Source organism: Manis pentadactyla, chromosome 4 (assembly GCF_030020395.1).
Source record: "Manis pentadactyla isolate mManPen7 chromosome 4, mManPen7.hap1, whole genome shotgun sequence".
NCBI classification, from domain to species: Eukaryota; Metazoa; Chordata; class Mammalia; order Pholidota; family Manidae; genus Manis; species Manis pentadactyla.
In genome coordinates this window covers 138,125,142-138,144,830 of record NC_080022.1, presented here as the reverse complement: position 1 = coordinate 138,144,830, position 19,689 = coordinate 138,125,142, and the positions used below count along the sequence as shown (strand labels likewise).

General features: G+C 50.1%; 1 protein-coding gene across 2 annotated transcripts in view; it reads left to right on the top strand.

Moving 5' to 3' along the window:
* Positions 1 to 16,953, top strand: part of SLC13A5 (solute carrier family 13 member 5) — a 28,344-nt gene extending 11,391 nt beyond the window's left edge. The window contains exons 6-12 of one of the 2 annotated variants that reach the window (XM_036895873.2): positions 186 to 308; positions 4,890 to 5,105; positions 5,876 to 5,976; positions 6,842 to 6,960; positions 8,894 to 9,055; positions 13,981 to 14,118; positions 15,309 to 16,953. In XM_036895873.2, the coding sequence (XP_036751768.2) occupies positions 186 to 308; positions 4,890 to 5,105; positions 5,876 to 5,976; positions 6,842 to 6,960; positions 8,894 to 9,055; positions 13,981 to 14,118; positions 15,309 to 15,440 (991 nt within the window). In that variant the 3' untranslated portion in view covers positions 15,441 to 16,953. The remainder of the gene's footprint in view (positions 1 to 185; positions 309 to 4,889; positions 5,106 to 5,875; positions 5,977 to 6,841; positions 6,961 to 8,893; positions 9,056 to 13,980; positions 14,119 to 15,308) is intronic. The other variant, XM_036895874.2, reaches the window with a different exon arrangement.
* Positions 16,954 to 19,689: the final 2,736 nt, after the last annotated feature.

The window sequence follows — 19,689 nt, the reverse complement described above, 5'->3', positions numbered from 1 at the left end:
CCACCTGATTGGGTGGAATGCTGGGTGATGGGCTTGGGTGGCTGGACCTCAGGAGGATGAGGGTCCTGCCTCCCCCGGCCCATCTCTCAGGGGCCAGATGCTGCTCAGCCTCCCCCCACAGAGCCTGGCCCACTCTCCACAGCTCAGCATCCAGTAGGGATGTGGACCAGTATCTTTCCCTTCAGATTGTTTCCTGACAGCAAGGACATCGTGAACTTCGCCTCTTGGTTTGGATTTGCCTTCCCCAACATGCTGATAATGCTGCTGCTCGCCTGGTTGTGGCTCCAGTGTATTTATATGAGATTCGAGTAAGTTTGAGCTGCTTGTGGGATGAAGAGTCTAATCGTGACACACCCCTGCAGAAGCACCCCCAGACTCAGTAGGCAAGTCTACAAAGTTCTTCCTGTTTGGCCCTGACTATATCTTTAGCCCCATCTCCTAGAAGTCTGCTTTCCCATTCTGGCCACCCCAGACTGCTCCTCAAACCTTTGTGCCTACTGTTCCCTCTTCCTGGAATGCCGTTCCCTGCCTTCCTACCTCCTGACCTCCTCTGTGTCCAAGGGCAGCTCAGACGCTGCTTTGTCCACACCCTTCCTGACCTTCCCCACCCCCATTCCACCTTGGAAGAATTGCTTGCCCACTCCTCTGGGCTTCCCTGGGCAAACCACAGCCTGTCTCTCGGCACCTGGAGTCACATTCCAGTGCTGCCCCTCCGCTCCTTAGTGCCTGCGTAAGTCCTCTCTGTCCCCTGACTCAGCCTGGCTTCCCGCCCAGGGAGAAGGAGCAGGTGTGCCACCAGCGTGAGCCAAAGCCATTACAGAGAAGCTTGTCCCCATGTGCAAAGTGACACTGCTGGACAAACTTCCACTTGGCTGCACATGCCCATTGGGCCAGGTCCCAGCAGACCCGCCTGATAATGTCCAGACGGTCCAAATCCAGACCTTCATCAAATGCCTACAAGGATCCCAGTGGCATGTCAGATTCTGGAAAGTTTACCTTCCTCTTCCCAGCACACAGGCAAGTTCATCAAGAGTCCACCTTGACAGCAGCCAGATTTTGGACAGAAACCATCATGTACAGCTGACAAATTACCTTAAAAAAGTTGTTGTGATTTTCAAAGACACGCATTTATCTGTGGTGCAAAGGTGACCCTCTCCCGCTGGGGTCTGTGAGCTGTGTGCTCTGTGCTTTCCTTCATAGGGAGCTGGAGCCAAGTGAAAACCAGGGGCCTGGACAGCCAGATGGGGGAGGCCCTGGAGCTGAGAGGAGGCAAATGTGCCCCGAAAACCTGTGATTTAATGGAGAAATGGGGCATTTTTGTAAGTTTTCTGCTGAAGGAGGAACTGTTTTGAAAACTGCTGTTAAAAAATATCCATGCATAATCAGAGCAGTCCTAATAATGTAATATAGTAGGGGGCATCCCTCCTATGCCACCCCTGCCCCACCTGTGTGCAGGCCCCACATGCAGGGGGAGCTGCAACTCTTTGCCCTGCTTCTCCCACGGGCTCCAGTCCTGCTCACTTGTGCACAGCCAGCCAGCCAGCCCCAGGGGACCTGTCCCAGACCTGGTCCAGGCTGCAAGTGGACATCTGTGTCTCCTTCTCCAGCAATGGTAATAACAACCAATATTTATTGAGTGTTTAATAAGTGACAGGTGTGATCTTAAGCACTCCATGTTTATTAATTAATCTTCACACTGATCTTTGAAGTAGGTGTTCTTATTATTCCCAATTTCCAGGAAAGGCAACTGAGGCATGGAGAAGTTAAGTGGTCTGTGCAAGGTTGTATGACTTGGAAGTCGTGGGACTGAGATGTAAACCCAGGCAGTTGGCCTCTGGAGCCTGTGCCGGGTACCCCACATCCCTCTCAGCTGGCTCAGGCTGTCATAACAATACCACAGACCAGGCGGCTTCACCAGACATTTATTTCTCACAGTCTGGAGGCTGGAAGCCCAAGATCAAGTTGCTTGGCAGGTCTGGTTCCTAGTGAGACCTCACTTCCTGGCTCATAGAAGACAGCCTTCTCACTCTGCCCTCACTTCGGGGAGAGAAGGAGAGTGGGCGAGCTCTGGTCTCTTTATATTCTTTTTTCTTTTGTCTACTGCCTCTCCTCAGGGGAAGAAGAGGCAGAGCAAGGTGCTTTCTGCTCCACCACATAAGCAGGGCAGGTGGGCATTCAGTTCAGTAGGCCAAAAGTAGGCAGCACGGGAGGCCTCTTATTTTAAAAAATTTTTTATTAAGGTACGATTGATATACACTCTTATGAAGGTTTCACATGAAAAGACAATTTTGTTACTATATTTACCCATATTATCAAGTCCCCACCCATACCCCAATGCAGTGACTGTCCATCTCTTTATCTTCTTATGAGGTCACGAATCCCCTCATGGGGCCCCCTGACCTTACCTAAACCTAATCACCTCCAAAGGCCCCACCTCCTAACACTGTCACATGGGGATTAGGGCTTCAACATAGGAATTTTGGGGGACACAAGTCAATCCATACCAGTTTGCACTTGGGGAGGCCAAGGGCTGCTGCTCTTGACGGCCTTGAGGCCCAGGTGCAGCCACGTGTCAGGGGTACCAGTACAGCTTCCCCTCAACTGAGGGAGGCCTGCCCTGAAGCTGTGAGGTATCCTGAGGTCCCTGGAAGAGCAAGCAGAGGGGAGCTGGCCTGGCCTCAAAGCAACGAGGGCACCGCCAGCCTCCAGAGGTGGATGCCAGGCCTCTGGGGACTCACAGCCCATAACCTGAGCTGTGGTTCACCCAGCCTAGCACAGCTTGGAGGCCTCTGGACTCTGCCTGTGGTTGGGTTCAGGGCTGCGACATGGCCCAAGGCCCACCACCCCCTTCCCAGCATGCCTCTTTAGCTCAGGGCCCTTGCCAACCAGACTTGGAGGGTGGTGGGTGGGGTGGCTCATAGGTTGTCCTGTTTGGACAGTTTTTTACATTCAGCATGAACGACAGGAACAGCAGGGGACTCTCCCTGGCCCAGGCCACATCCTGCCAGGTACCAGGACCTGGTGCTCCCGCCTCCAGGCCTCCTGGACCACCTCCCCTGCCACAAGGCAGCACCCATCTCAGCTGTGGGAAGCACCTCTACTGTCGCCCTTGCTGAAGCCCTCATCTAGATGGTCATAGGGAGCAATGTCAGGGTCACTGCCTCTAGCCTAATCCAGAAAACTGCTCTTCCTGAGTTTATGGGTGACTTCCTAGGCCACATTCAGCCCAGGGTGCCACAGAACCCCCAGGATCCCCCAAGACTAATGGGATACTATTACTGGCTTAACCTTCCTAACCAGGCTCACCCCCGGCTTAGAGATGATGGCTCTTCTGCACCCCTGCCATGGAGAGACACTCAGGGGTCCCTTGGCCTCGCCTCAGCTCTGTACTCACCCAGTTCATCAGCCCTGTGCTGGCCATTCCATTGCAGAAAGACACCCTGCACCGCCTGCCCCCGACCCCACCTCTGCCCACTGACAAACTGGACCTATGGGCCCGCATCTCATGCCAGCCCAGTGGCCACCAGACAGGATGAATCCAGTGATGAGTGTGAAACTGCTTGGCATAAGAGGGTCCTGAGGCTTGTTGGCACCACTGTGGGAGGGGCAGGTGGAGCCCAGAACAACTGCATTTTCCATGCAGCCCCAGAGTCTGCAGCCAACGTGGCACTGGGACGTGCTGCCCTCGGCAGGCATGGGCTGGTCAGCTAGGAGCACCAGAGTCACCCTTACCCTAGAAACCTGGAGTCTGTGGCCCAGCCCTGGAATGTCACCGCCACCTCATTTCCTACACCCTGAGGACCTGGAAACCTGTGTCCTGAAGTCCCCCTGTCTTGTGCCTCATCACTGGCCTGGGCTTCACCCTCTCAAAGGCTTCAGGAATTGGCATCTCAACACCTATTCCATTAACTCCTGCCCTCTTGTGAAGTGTGTCTCAGGGCCTCAGCCCTAAGGGAGACTTCTCCAGGGCAATTCTCTGAGCGTCGCCCCAGCCTTCAGGCTGAGAGGGGCTGGAATGTGTGAATGGCATCCTCAGAGAATCCCTCCGGGCCTGCGTCTTGTGCTCCAGGTAGCCCCTCCCCATGACTGAGGTGCTCTCTACACCTCCAAGGAGCCCTCCTCCTCCCCTATCCCTCATGTTAGCGCCCCTGGGGGAAGTCCTGCAGGGCACTTGGCAGGCTGTGTTGGCCAGTGGGTGCTGGTCCCTAGGGGACCTAAGAGCAGGGTCCAGATTGGCTTGCTTCCTGCGTGGACCCATCTTTGTTCCATGTGTTCTCTTGGGCTGCCCCGGAGACAGGGTCTTGTGTCCCGGCACCAGGGAAGGCAGTGCCAGGCTGCAGTGGGTGGAGGGAGACTCAGGGAGTATGTGAGGGGGACCGGCCCCGCTGGAGTCAGCACCAGGACTCCTCACGGCCTTCCCCACTACGACAGGAGCAGGTAGACCCCAGGTGACTGGGCACCCACCACACCCCTCAGAAAGCGGGCCTCCTACATTCCTGTCCCTGCTTTTCCACCCTCCACCATTCTGCTCAGCCTCCCGCCCTCCTGGCTGTCCTCCACTTTCCTGCCTCCACTGTCCCTGAGACACAGTCCTGCACTGGCCAGACTGGCCACCCCAGCGGTGCCATCTCAGGCATCCTCTGGGAGTGCCCTCCAGTTCTGGGGCTCCCTGGGGCATGCACTGGGCATGCAGAGCAAGACCTTCCCCACCATGACCTGTGAGGTAGTGCACGCAGAAACAGCAGTTGGGAAGGGACCTTCTCAAGGCCCTGCAGGTGACACCAAATATCTTTCTGCCATGTTCTGCTGCCCAATGTTCAGGCCTCCATCTGACCAGCCCCTGAGCCAGCCAGCCTGGCCCACTGGTCTTTCCTCTTTGCATCCTCTAGTTTTAAAAAGTCCTGGGGATGCGGGCTGGAGAGGAAGAATAACGAGCAGGCTGTGTACGAGGTGCTGCGGGAGGAGTACAGGAAGCTGGGGCCCTTCTCCTTCGCCGAGGTCAATGTCCTGCTCTGCTTTGTCCTGCTGGTCGGCCTGTGGTTCTCCAGGGACCCCGGCTTCATGCCCGGCTGGCTGTCAGTTGCCTGGGCGGAGGGCGAAACAAAGTAAGTCATTGGCTCTGCGGCACCCTCCTCTGTTCTGTAGTTAAGTTCTGGAGTGCTCTATGGGTTAAGGACTCATCTTTTCCTTCCCAATCTTCATGACAAGCCCATAGGTGTGTGTTTCTGTGGCCCTTCCTACCCTACCAGACTGAGCAGGAAGTGCCTGGCCAGGGCTGTGGTAGAGAGATGAAATGGGCTCTGGTTTGCAAGTCTCTGCTCCACCACCTTCCCTTTCCCATCTGGGCAAGTCCCTCTGAAGACACATCCCGGGGTCCAGATGTTTCTTCAGACAGAGACTTGGCAAAAGGGGATATACGTAGTTTCTCTCCTAGATAAGATGCCATGAGCTCAGAGTGAAATACAGGTTGAGAGGCATGTGTAACCTTGAAAAGGCAGGAGAGGTGGGTAGGGTAAGGTAGGCTGCCTGTTACTGTCTATTCTGTATCAATGGTCTGCTGCAGGTAGCACCGAAGGGTTAGTGCTGTGGTCACCCTGGTGACCCAGCACACTAGATAATCTGCTCAGGAAGAGGGCACAAACATGGAAGAACACAGGCTGTGAGTGGGAAGTGAGCCACTCAAGGTCACCCAGCATTGGCCTCAGAGCCAGGCCAAAAATGTGGGTGTCTCGGTTTCCAGCCAGGATTCGGTCTAGCACACTCCTGGTCTCGGCCTTTGAGGTTCCAGTTTTCGGACTTTGCTGAGTGTGTCTTCTCATGTGGGAGCACGGAGACACAGAAGAGAGGCTAACCCTGTGTGCTCTTCCCCACCAAGGTACGCCTCTGACGCCACTGCGGCTATCTTTGTGGCCATCTTGCTATTCATTGTGCCTTCTCAGAAGCCCAAGTTCAACTTCGGCAGCCAGACTGAGGAAGGTAAGGCTCCGGTTCTGGCCTCCCATTCTTCAGGGCAGCAAAGGATCTCCAGGGGTTCCCTGGCACAGGAGGGAGAAAATCCCGCCCTACTACGGAGGTCTGGGCAGAGGAGGTTTTGCAAGCCTTCCTGGAATATTTGGGGCAAAATCTCTTTTTTGCTTTTTAAACATTTGGAATCTTATTTATATTATAACAGGAACAGAAAAATGTTTCACGATTCCCCAAGTGCCATTGGTACATTTTGCGTGTCTCTCTTCCAGGGTTTGTAATATGCATAAATATTATAGGGCTATAATCCTAACATACAATTGGGACTCTGTTTCTTTGATGCTCTGTTTTCATGTGTTGTTTTTTTTTTTTGCTGGGGGTTACACTATAAACATTTCCTGCTATTGCCGTAGTCTTCAAATTTATTTTCTTTAATAATGGCATTATATTGCTTTGAGGGACTGTAACCATTCTCCTGTTATGGAACGTTCTGGCTGTTTTGAATTTTTCATTATTATGAATTAATGTTTTCATATATAGAGCCTGTCTTTGATGATGTTTCTCTTTTAGAATAAATGTTAGGAATGATCTTCTGGGGTAAAAGAGTATTAGAATTTAATGGCTCGTAAAACCTGTTGCCAAGTTGATTTTCTAAAAGAGTGTGTCAATTTACAATGCTACTAAGAGTGTGTGATAGATTTACTGTATCTTCACCAGCGTGGAGTTCAGTAATTGCAGATTATTATTTAAATTATTAGAATTTAAATTCTTATTATTTTAGCCAATTTACAGCTATGAGATGGTACTCACCTTCTTTGCTTTTATTCCCCCTGATTAGATCTCTCGTTTTCTGATGCTGTTTATTGTTTCTTCTCAGAAAGGAAGACCCCGTTTTACCCCCCCGCACTGCTGAACTGGAAGGTGACCCAGGAGAAAGTGCCCTGGGGCATCGTGCTGCTACTGGGGGGCGGCTTTGCTCTGGCTAAAGGATGCGAGGTAACCACCCGCCTTGGGCTACCCAGCCCTCCTCTCACCGCGAGGGTGGCCACGGAGCGGCTCTGCTCCTCCACCCCTGCATCCCTGGGTCGCACTTCTGTGTTTGTGTGTCTGTTTCCTTCACACGATTACACATTTCCTGAGGACAGGGACTCCATCCTGTTATCTAGGCAGCCTGCACCATGAAGAGTGCCTGGAAAGAGAAAGTACTCTGGGTGGTTGCAGACATGAGTGGATACGTGACCCTAGTTAGCCACAGGGCAGAGGGCACTGTGAGGTCTCCTTTGGGGGTTGGTAATAATGATCTCTGTTTCGACTGATTCTAGGGAAATCTTTCTTTCAAGTCCTCTGAATATTTCCACTACTACCTTGGGCTCTTCTACTTGTTGGACTCTTTGTTGATAGGTTGCCATTTAAATTTTTTTCTCCAGTAGCATAGGAGAGAAACAGGTTCTGGGGGAAAACAGCCAAAAATATAACTTTCTTACCTCTTCCCATCCCTTATAGGGAAGAAATGAGCCTGAGGGAGGAATGAGCCAGCTTGGTGCTGCTACCCTCCATCCAGCCATTCATCCATCTGTCCATCCATCCATCTGCCCATCCATCTGTCCATCCATCCATGCATTCACCCATCTACCCAGGGATAGAATGTAACAGATAGACTTGGTCTATTCTGTCATTGCTGTTTCCTCAGCATCTAGGACAGAGCCTGATGGGTACATAAATACTTTTTGGATGATCGAATCCATCCATCTAGTCACCTCTCTAACTAGTCATCCATCGTCCATTATTCATCTCACACTCATTCATTCATTTATGAAACATTCCTATGATGTCCATGTTAGGTCAGGCATGGCAACTACAGAGGAAACTGATATATTGTCCCTGTTCTTGAGGGCTTCACAGCCTAGAGGGGAACATTTTGGGGCGAGGATATCAGGGAAAGTGACACTCGAATAAAAGAATAAGCATGTGGTATCTAGCTGAGGAACAGTAGACAAGGCTGGTGAGGCTTGCAGAAGTCATTTCACCGAAGATCAAGATGGGGAGCATGGATTTCATTCTGAAGGCTGTGGGCAGCCACTGCAGGGTTGAGGCCCGAGAGCCACTCGGTCAGACCTTCACTGGGGAAAAGTCACTCTGATGTCTGGAGTGGGGGCCTGGGCAGGGCCCAGACTTCATCTAACCCAGTCTCAGAATGCTGGGCTCCACGGACATTCTCTCCTTCCTGAGACTCCCTCCTCCCGTGGTTTTCTCTCCTACTCTGTTCCTGCTCTACCTCCTTTGCTGACTTTCCCTCTGTTCTCCCTGAAACATGAATGTTTCCCAAGGCTCAGTCCCTGGCCTCTTCTCTGTTCATTTTTCATTCTCCCCCTGGACAATCTCTTTTCAGCTCAAATTCCAAATATAAATCCCCAAATTTCTGACTCAAATCACTCTCCTGACCTTCAAGAACTTTGGAAGACTGAGAGGAGATGATGGACATGAGATGTTTTGTGTGACTTGGTGACTGAGTGGGCATAAAGAATAAGGGGGCCAGAGACCCCAAGGAGGACTGCTGACCTTTAGGTTGGGCCGCAGGTGGACGGTGAGTCTGTTCACGAAGCTGGGGGTGGGGACCAGGGGGAGCAGCTCTGGGCTAGAGAGGATAAACTCAGTTTGGGGCTTGTTGAGTCTGACATGTTCATGGACATCTGGGTAGAAATCTGGATAGCAGATCAGCTGGGCTGGAAGCAGATTTAGAAGACAGCAGGGTGAGCATGGCGATGGAGTTTGTGGACATGGGTGAGATCACCTATGTAATGTATGCAGAGAGAGAGAATCAGAAGTGGAGGATGGGCTGAGTTCCTTGGAGAAATACGAGGGTCCCTTCTGCCCTGGAGGAACGGTAAGCCGGTAGCTGTCTGCTGACTGCCCTTCTGGTGCTCCCCAGGCCTCGGGGCTGTCTGAGTGGATGGGGAAGCAGATGGAGCCCTTGCACGCTGTGCCCCCAGGAGCCATCACCTTGATCTTGTCCTTACTCATTGCTGTGTTCACTGAGTGTACAAGCAATGTAGCCACCACCACCCTGTTCCTGCCCATCTTTGCCTCCATGGTAAGTAACCCTTCTGGGGGATACCGCCCTTAGCCCATAGGAAGCTGTCAGTCCATGGCCACATCCTGGGTCCCTAGAGAGGCAGTGAAATCAGGGGCCAGAGCCTAACCAGGCTTTGGAGACCTGGATCTCAGAGCCCTGGCTCTGACCTGAACTGTGTGCCCTTGAAGACCCTGGGGCTGCCCTCAATGCTTTGCTGGTTCTTCTTTGTATCCTCTGTGCTGACCAAAGTGCTAAGCAAGAACCAGATGCTCAGAATTTATTTATAAATGTGTTGATTATTTCTCAAGCTGGGGGATGGGACGTGCACCGAGGAGGAGGGGGCCAATGCCACGGCACGGCAGAATGGCAGAGGGTCCCTGGGTGTGCAGCATGGGTGTGTGAGAGGACTGCGGAGCAGGGGGACACTGCTGGCTGGAACACACCAGGAAGAGGTCTTGGGGAACTGGGGCTTGGGAATGGTGGGAGACGAGAGGATATTCTGGGAGGACGGAGCAGCCCAAGAAAGAAGTGAGACTTATGGCTGGAGACACCCAGAAGCCTTGCTCTGTGAGCTCAGGGATCAGGGATCACTGGGAGTTGAGCACAGAGAGCAGGTGGGTGGTGGTGGAGGAGGACACTAGAGCCAGGCTAGAGAGTTTAGTTCTGTGGGCAACCATATTTTGAAGTTGGGACTGAAAAGAAAGCAGAGCTTATGGAAAATGGGCTGTGATCCTTCCCTGCACTTCCTTCTGTTACCCATCCCATGGCAACACTCTCCTCAAGGTGGCACAGAAAGAAGCCTGGGCTTGGAATCAGGAGGCCTGAGTTCCAGTGTGGGAGCCTTGCACATATCTCTTAAGTTCTTGCCTCCTACATTTGTGCTTAGGGTTAAGTAAGATGAGAGCTATGAAAATCCTCTATGGACTGCAAAACGAGCCTGGAAGGGGCAGTGGTGGTTATTCTGGAGTTAGGAGACAGACTTACAAAGGCCTCAACTCCAACAGGATTGAAGTTGGTAGATTTCCATTCGGCTGCCAGGGCTTCCATATATATATATATATATATATATATATTTTTTTTAAATAATTATTTTTTATTGAAGGGTAGTTGACGCACAGTATTACATTACATTAGTTTCAAGTGTACAACACAGTGATAAAACATTTATATACATAATTCTAGGTTCCAGCTATCACCCTACCAAGTTGTTACAATATCTTGACTATATTCCTTATGCTATACATTACATCCCGGTTACTAATTTATTTTACCATTGGAAGTCTGTCCTTTTTTTTTTTTGTGAGGGCATCTCTCATATTTCTTGATCAAATGGTTGTTAACGACAATAAAATTCTATATAGGGGAGTCAATGCTCAATGCACAATCATTAATCCAACCCGAGCCTAATTTTCGTCAGTCTCCAATCTTCTGAGGCATAACAAACAAGTTCTTACTTGTAGAACAAATTCTTACATAATGAATAAGTTACATAGTGAACAGTACAAGGGCAGTCATCACAGAAACTTTCGGTTTTGCTCATGCATTATGAACTATAAACAGTTCAAATATGAATACTCATTTGGTTTTTATACTTGATTTATATGTGGATACCACATTTCTCTCTTTATTATTATTATTTTTAATAAAATGCTGAAGTGGTAGGTAGATACAAGATAAAGGTAGAAAACATAGTTTAGTGTTGTAAGAGAGCAAATGTAGATGATCAGGTGTGTGCCTGTAGACTATGTGTTAATCCAAGCTAGACAAGGGCAATAAAACACCCACGTATGCAGAAGATTTCTCTCAGAACAGGGGGGTGAGGTTCTAAGCCTCACCTCTGTTGATCCCCAATTTCTCACCTGATGGCCCCCCTGTGACTGTGCCTGTCTTAGGTTGTTCCTCCCTTGAGGAATCTTACCCGTCTCTGGCTAACCAGTCATCTTCCGGGGCCATACAGGGAAATGTAAAGTTGGTAAGTGAGAGGGAAGCCTTATTGTTTGAAAAGGTTAGCTTTTTACTTCTTTGCATATTTATGCCCTGTGACTTCTATGCCCAGCATTTGTCTTGAGGTATCTTTACCACTTGGAAGAATTATGATACTCGGTAAATTTGATATGAGGCACGAATTCTATTTAAGGGTTGTAATTAGGAAGGAAGAAGAAAAGCTATAGAAGTAGCAGGCGGAAGAAAACATGGGAAGATTGATTATTTCTTTGACAAATCTTCTTGTAGAGTAACTTCAGCATGGATAGGTTTTAAGCTACTACTTAAATTGCACACACACATTAACATAATAGGAGTATAGTTACCTAACCAAAGCATATCTGTAATTACCAGCCATCTCCAGTGAAACCAAGAAAACCAGTTAGGCACCTTAGGCATTTGTGAAAACCTATCTATGATATGGTGGATATTGTCCAACTGAACTTGAACAGTCTGAGAGAAATCAGACAAATTAAAACAACCCATTCCTGGGGCATGTTCACATCCCTTATGTTCTTTTAACAGTAAATAGTCTGTAGTTGTAAGATTTTGGAGCGCTACAATTTGCACTTCTCCTAATTCTTGGTTGAGTTCCAACAGTATAGATCCAGTCAAATTTGTTGTTTTACTGTATGCACAGGCCAGCTTAGATATCTCCTTCCTCATTCCCATGGCAAGTCCAGGAGCTGGTGGGATGAGTGCATCTACAGCTGTAGCAGTGCGTGGATCTTTGTTGGGGTTTTTTGATGATCATCTTCTGGCATGAGTCTTCCAGAGAGTGCTGATGTTGGAAGTTCTCTTTCATATCATATCTTAGTTCATTTTCAGGGTCGCCCAATTAGGCTTTGATCTTCTGTATAGACGCAAACAGACCCTTTGCCTACACTTTTATATGCCCTTTATACCCTTGTGTAGAACTCATTGGAGGTCACCACACAGGAACTGCCCTTTTTTTTTTTTTTTTGCTTTGTTTTTGGTATCACTAATCTACACTTACATGACGAATATTATGTTTACTAGGCTCTCCCCTATACCAGGTCTCCCCTATAAACCCCTTTACAGTCACTGTCCATCAGCATAGCAAAATGTTGTAGAATCACTACTTGCCTTCTCTGTGTTGTACAGCCCTCCCTTTTCTCCTACCCACCCATGCATGTTAATCTTAATACCCCCCTACTTCTCCATATATATAAAAAGCAAACCCAAGTGGTTTTCTCCTTCCATGCCAAGTAAGGATGAAAGTGTTAGAAATAGCAGCAGCCCTGTCTAACCCTCCCCTAAGTAGGCTGCACAGATAGATGTCCAGGAGTGTCTTTGATGCTGGGCATGCAGTGGTGAGGCCCCCCTTCCCCTAGCAAAGGCCTGGCTTTCTCACTTCCAGCCCCAAGTGGAACAAATGGAGGTCTTCTTTGGAGGGGGTGGTTAGGCCCTTTGAATACCAGCTTTTCTAGAACCAGAAGCCCTCAGCTACTCTAAGACCCCTCACAATCCTGCCTAGGTACCCACCTGCAGGGATAGGAAAGGTGGGGAGCCTGCCCCCGAGCTGGGTCACAGAGACACATGGGGTGTCCAAGGCCATGACAGGTCGGGGAACCAGGAAACAGGCTGGCTCCTGCCTAGGACCTCTCAGTTACTCCCAGAGGGAGTGTAATTTGATGCAGCCTTTTCAGATACCTGTTTACTCACAGGAACGTAACCTGGAACCTGCTCCATACTCTTGACTCAGCAATTTCCTGTCTAGCAATAAATATATCTAAGGAAAATCATCAGTGAGGCCTATAAGCATATTTTATGCAGTCGCACATCACAGATTACAGAAATATTTCCATAATAATAGGGGATTGGTAAAAGAAGTTATCATATATCATACAATGTAATACAATCAAGTCACTTTAAAAAGTCAGTTTTGAAGGGTATTGAATAAAATGGGAATATGTATAATTTTTTAACGTTGAAAATGTAATAGATACACATGGCTAAAAAAATGTCTAATAATACCAAAGAGTATACAGACCTTAACCCCGCAGGCTCCTCCCTAGAGACAACTTCTGTTACTCATTTCTTTTCTGGGTATATCACACACACACACACACACACACACACACACCTACACATTCAGTCTCTTTTTAAACAAATGATATCATTCTATGATCTTGTTCTGCACCTTAATTTTTAAAAATCTAATCATATGTCATGGAGATCTTTCTATGTTAGTACATAAAACCTACCCATTCTTTTTTTATAGCCACAAACTATCCCATTGTTTGCACAAATGTACTTATTTAACCATCTGGCTATTATTGATGGCCATTGAATGCTTCCTGAGTATTTTGCTGTCATACTGTTGCAATGAACATCTTTGCATATGTGTCTGCTGTCATGTGCGTGTAAATCTGGAATGATAGACAATTAATTTTGATATTGATAGATACTACAAATTATATTATGAAATCATTCATTCATTCAACAAATATTTAATGAATGCCTGTCTATTCTGTGCTCTGGTCGATGGGACTGACTTTGAAGCTGTAGAATAAAAAAGATGGATGTCAAAGTCCACATGCTAAATGACCCCAAAGATGTATAAAAATGCATAACATACATAGGTGCACACATAGGTGAGAAGATGCGGTTCCTGTCCTCCAGGCTCTCGTCTGTGGCAGGACAGACAGACATGCACATGTGGGTTGCAGAAACATCACAAAGTTCAGTGCAAAGTGTCCAGCACAAGAAATACATGTTGAATGAATTGAGAAGGTCTGGAAAGGCCTCCCAGGGAGGGAGCTCTGAGTTCAGCCTTTAGGGGCCAGCTGAGTCATCATGGCAGAGGGTAGGGAGCCAGCAGGACAAAGGCACAGAGTGGGAAGGCATCTGTGCATTGGAAGGATGCTTCTCAGAGTGGCGGTCCCTGGGAGCTTTTGTTTTCTGTATCTAATGCTGCAGTCTGTATTTTTTCCCAGTCGCGTTCCATCGGCCTCAATCCACTGTATGTCATGCTCCCCTGTACCCTGAGCGCATCCTTTGCCTTCATGCTGCCTGTGGCCACTCCACCTAATGCCATCGTGTTTGCCTATGGACACCTCAAGGTTTCTGACATGGTAATGCAGTGCTTTTATTTACTCCTATCAGCTATGATGCCTCTGTCATGAGAGTGACCCATTAACTGATGATGTGGTGTCCTATGATTTGGGAATACCACCAAAAGTCCAGACCTATAATCATTACTTGCATTTATCTGTAGCTTTTCTTCTGTTTTGAAATGATTTCACATTTCATAAACTGTTCTGTCCCCCAAAAGCTACGAGGTGGGTTATAGAATGCCCCATGTGGAGGTGCCCTTGCTGAGCACTTGGAAGGGGTGAGGGTGGGGGTCCCTTGTGAAGGTGGGCTTCAAAAACTAGCAAAAACCCATGAGGACATTCAGGAAAGGCAAGCCTGAGATGGGGGAAGATGCTAATGAGAGACCAAAAGGTTTTGAGGTGTCTGCAGACACAGAAGCAGGGAGGGGGAGAGCTGCTGCCCGGGAGCAAAGGATGCCTTGGAAACAAGCGCAGCAGAAGGAGGCGCTCCTCAGTTCTGTGCTGACTCCTCACCTAGGATGAGAGGAGGGCAGCTTTGCGGCTCCTGGACAGGGAGAGGAAGGGTGCGAGCTCAGGAGGCCAGACGTGATCCCTACCTCAGCCCCATCAGGTGTTAGTTATCTCATAGCCTCCCCTGGGTATGTCTGGGGCTCCCTGGGGCATTCTTGCAAAGAGGGTGGATTCCAGAAACCATGGACTGCAAACTCAATTCCAGTCCCCAGTAAAATTATTTATGACAGGGTTTGAAAGCAATGGATAATGAGCATGTGTAAGAACACAGAGCAGGCACAGAAGGAGCCAGAGGAGGTTCTTGGGAAGCCAGAACATGCTTGTGGGACAGCGAAGGTGCTGGGTGAGCCCTGGACCTAGGGTCAGACCTGGTTCCTCCGATAACTCCCTGAGTAGCCTGGGGTTATTGCCTCACAGCGCTTCCCTGAGGCGCAGCTTCCCCGATGCTCAGGTGGGCATAGAGAGGCCCCTGTCCTGCCTGTTTCCAGGGATGCTTTGAGTACTGATGACACTGACCGGGCTTGAAGTTGCTTTGTTGGGGGGTGGGGTGAGCCCAGAGCAAGGCCCAGGGATGGGAGGCCCAGCAAACCAGCCTTTGTACCCTCCCCTGAGAGCGCCAGTTCCCGGTGTCCTGTTCACCTTTGTTCTGACAGCCTGGCAGACCTGAGGGTGCTAACTGTGACCCTGTTTTTTTCCAGGTGAAAACAGGACTAATGATGAACATAATTGGAGTCTTCTGTGTATTTTTGGCAGTCAACACCTGGGGACGGGTCATATTTGACTTGGACCATTTCCCTGACTGGGCTAATGTGACGCATATTGCTCCTTAGGAAGAACCACAAGACCGTGTGCACAGGCCCTGCCCTCCTCCGGATTCCCGAAACTTCCGTACACCTTGTAGCAGAGCTTTGGGGTTCACAACCCAAAGGGACCCAGTGACGCCCACACCCTACAGAGACCCAGCCAACGGCCCACCTCTTCCTCCAGGCCCGGGTTCATAGCTGCGGACGGGAGGCTGGAGGGCAGGCTCAGAAGTGAAGGGAGCCTCCCGAGGCGGCTGGCATCCATCTTTACTGGGGACCTGCCATCATCTCTGGGACAGGCAGGCTGCAGAGGGACCACTATAGAGGCCCCTGTCCACACCTGGCCTCCAGGTGGCCCTATGTTAAGGTCTGGAGTCCACGTTTTGTTCCAAGGTCACCTAAATGGGACTCAGAGCCCCACCTGCAAGGTGATAAAACCACCTTCCAGAGCCTGTTGCCTTTTCACCTTACCTTGGGCAACCTCGGCTCACTCCTGTCACTTGGAAGGGACAACCCAGCCCAGGGACAGAACATCTGGTCCTGGGCAGCTTCCTACCACTGGTGTGAGTGGGAATCAGACCTTCCCGTAACTACCAGGGATATGGCGCCACCACCAAAGGATGAGGAATTTAAGCTGAAACGTCCAGACAGCACCACCCACAGCACCCTCCTGGCTACCCTGCTCCTGCCTTCCCTCCTTCCACTTTAACTGATAATTTGGACCCTTTCCCAGCTCTGTGAGGTACACCTCCCCCCCACCTCCTAGGTTCCTTTGTTGTCTGGGCCAACATTTGCTGGAATTCCCTGGCTGGGCCCTCTGGCTCCCCTTTCTCTCCCAGGCACGTGAACTTTGCTCTCTTGGGAGATGCTTGTCCACACAGCAGCCCACACAGCTGGGATCACACTCCAAGCACAGGCAGCGATGCTCTTGGGGGCCATAGTCACGTACCTAGGTCCTCCCCCACCTGCAGGCCCAGAGTGGGCACAGCTGTTAGTTGCACTCTGAAGCAGGGTCCCTTCAGAGTTCGTCAGTTATGCTAGAGTGTGAGCTCTACTGGGGAAAGCCCTCCTTTTGCTGACTGTCCTCTGCAGCCATGCCAGGTAGTAACAGCATTGCTGAGAGTGAACAGTGCTTGGTGGTCCCTGAGTAGAAGCCCCTGCCCATGAGCAAACCTACCCGAAGGTCCTGGGCAAAGACTCCAGAGTGGCCTTGGGAACCCTCAGAACCCAGGGAGAGAGACATGAGAGACACCCACCCTCTTGTCCACCAACCTATTTTCTTTCCTCCTTGTGTTTGGAAGAGACATATGAAGTCCACTGATGGCATTTTTAAGGGCAGGAGAAAATATGGCAGCCCAGGGAACCCCCCTCAAGGACCCAGCATGTATCTGGTTTGCTGGGTAAGATGGTTCCTGACAGTCCCCTCTGTCTGCACGGAACAGGGCACTGAGTTGACCATCCCTGGCTTTCCATCATGTGTGGGGGTGGGGACAGGTAGGTGAATAAACTCCGCCCACCTCGTGTGTGCCGGCCCCTCGCACCCGGAGCACGCGATCTTTATCTGCCCCCATCTCTGCAGCAGCCCTGTGAAGTGGGCAGCTGCCATTGCCCTCCTTTATCTGTCACCAATACTGAGGCTCGGAGAGGCCAAGATGTGTGTCCAAGGTCCCATTGGTAGCAGGTAGGGTTCCAGTCCAGACCTTCCACCTCCACGTCCACTGCTCCTTCCTCTAGCCACTAAGGACCGTGGCCTTACAGGGCCTACATGGAAAGATGGGCAGCCAAGATGGGCAGCAAGGCCCTGCTTGCTCAGGGGTGAGCACTGAACAAGAGCCCCCTTCTACTGCCTCCTTGGAGGGGCTCCTGCCTTCCATCCTTCTGACAGTGTTGGAGCAGACAGGGCTGGTCTTTGCCCCAGGCAGCAAAGCACCTGGTTGGAGAGAGCAGCGTGAAAATGGCTACCTGCTCTGCTGCTGCCACTATTGTCCACACTGCTGCTGTTGGCCTGTCTGCCCCACCAGTCTGGGGGCTCCCCGAGGGCTCACCCCACCTGTGCACCCAGATCGGGCACTGTGGCTGACCCAAAGCAGGCCCTCCAAGTGTGACTGGTAAACAGATGGTCCCTCAGTGTGGGCAAGTAGATGCACACCTGGTAGTAGTGAGCAAGGTCAGGAAGGTCATCCAAGGTGGGTACTGAAGGATGGTAGGGCGGGGGAGGCTGTGCTGGAGTGGGTGGGTGACACGGGGGATTCTATCTGGGTGAGGGCTGATGGGAAAGCTGGGTGGGGGCTTCAGGAATGCAGATCTCAAGGCTCAGGAGGATGACCAAAGGCTGTTTATAAAATAACTTCTCTTGAAGTAGGCTGGAGTTGTACTAATAGTATGGCCAGTGTCACCCAGGATTGCTTTTGGCTACAAATAAGAGAAAACTCAGCTGACAGCAGCTTAAACCTTAAGGGCATTGACTGTCTACTTAACAAGAAGTCTGGAGGTAGATGGTTGCTGGCATTGGTCCAATAGTTCACTTAGGCCACCAAGGACTTAAGCTTGATCGATAACTATGCATGTCACCCCTTCACTGTCATGCTTGACCCTCAGGCTATATACACATCTGCATTGAAGGCAGGAAGAAAAGGGTGTGGGATGTGGGCATGACGGTTACTATTATCTCTCTCCCTTTTATTAGGAAAGCAAAAGCTTTTCCAGAAGTCCCTCCAGTATACCCATTATGTTTTATTGGCCAGAACTAAGTCAAACGCCTACCCTTAGGCTGATCATTGACAAAGGGGAATTGGAATACCACTGGAGAACCAGGATGCCAGTTAGGACTCATTTCTTGGGCTTGGGGAATTGGCCTCTGTTTCCTGAAATCAAGAGATTTCCACCCAAACAAAATCTGGGTTCTGGCAGGAAAAAAGGAGGAGGTGATGAACAGGGTCTGGTATTATGACCCTTTCAGAGGACGGCCTTCACTCCAGCCTGCTTGAGTGGTTCCCTTTCCATGGAATTCAGCAGAAACACATTCTCAGGCAGGAGTAGTATGTGGTTGTCTGGCTGAGGGCTTCACCTCTGCCTCTGCTTCCCAAAGGCAAGCCTTTTCCAGGAGGCTCACTGGATTGGGAGGCTGGAGTCGAGCTTGGTCCTGACATCTGACACCAAATAAGTCAGTCTACTCTCTGGGCCTGTTTCCATCAGAAAGGGGCTGGACTAGAGGATTTCTAAGTGCCTTTCCCCAGAATCATGGATCCCCTCAACCCTAATGACCCTTCATCTGCTTGGGCCAGATGCAGCCTCTGTCCTCAGTCTCCGTGTTGTCTCAGTTTGGAGTCTATTACAAGGCTCAGTCCCTGCCCCTCTGTGGGTCTTAGCCATTTGCTGAAAGCCTCCCTTATCCAACTTTTTCCCCACTGACATTTTGTCCCTTACATTTTGTAAGAGGTTCTACCCAAGAACCGTGGGTTCTCTTTTTTTAGCATCTGGATCAGACATTCGGGCCCAAGGTTGGCTAAACACAGTCTTGACCAGGACTGCTCTCTAAATTGCTTTGCCAAGGACTTATGACTCCACAAGGATCCTGTGCATTCCCAAGGTCAGGCTTCTTGGGCTCCTTATCCTCTGATCCTGGAACTGGGATCCCTGCCTGTCCCTCTGGGGTGGGAATTTCTGTAGGGAAGGATTTGTCCTCCTCCTCTGGCCAGGCCAGTGTGCAGCGCCTCTTCCTGGGACAGCTGAAGTCTTCTCTCCTCTCACCATCTCTTGCAGCCCAACAAAAATAATGGCTAGTGGTACTTTTGCCCTGGACTCTAAGCAGGGAATCAGCTCACTAGCATAGAGTCCACTTCTCAAATTGAACACGGACATTCTCAGGTAAGACCCTTGATGGCACATTCTTGTTTGTGAAAACACAGACCAAAAGTTGGACTGTCTGGTTAAAAACCACACGGCATTCTGCTGCTAGCTCAGAACTTCCTTCTTCCAGGTACTCTCTCCTTCTAGTCTCATGGCCTCTTAGAAGCCTTGACTCCCAGCCCACCAGGGAAGCCTCTTCTCATGTTTAAAAAGAAAAGTTCTGGATAGATCTATGTTCCACACGATTTGATGGGTTTTTACATTTGTCAACAGAGCTTATCATTTCAGGCTGAAATCGCTGTCATCCGATACTCAGTTTATTTCCCCTGGTGTCCTGAGCCAGGGCTTAGGGTCTTACTTCCCTGCCTGGGGAACATCTTCCAGGGCTTCCCTGATCTCGCCCAAATGCCCTCAGAGACACAGGCTG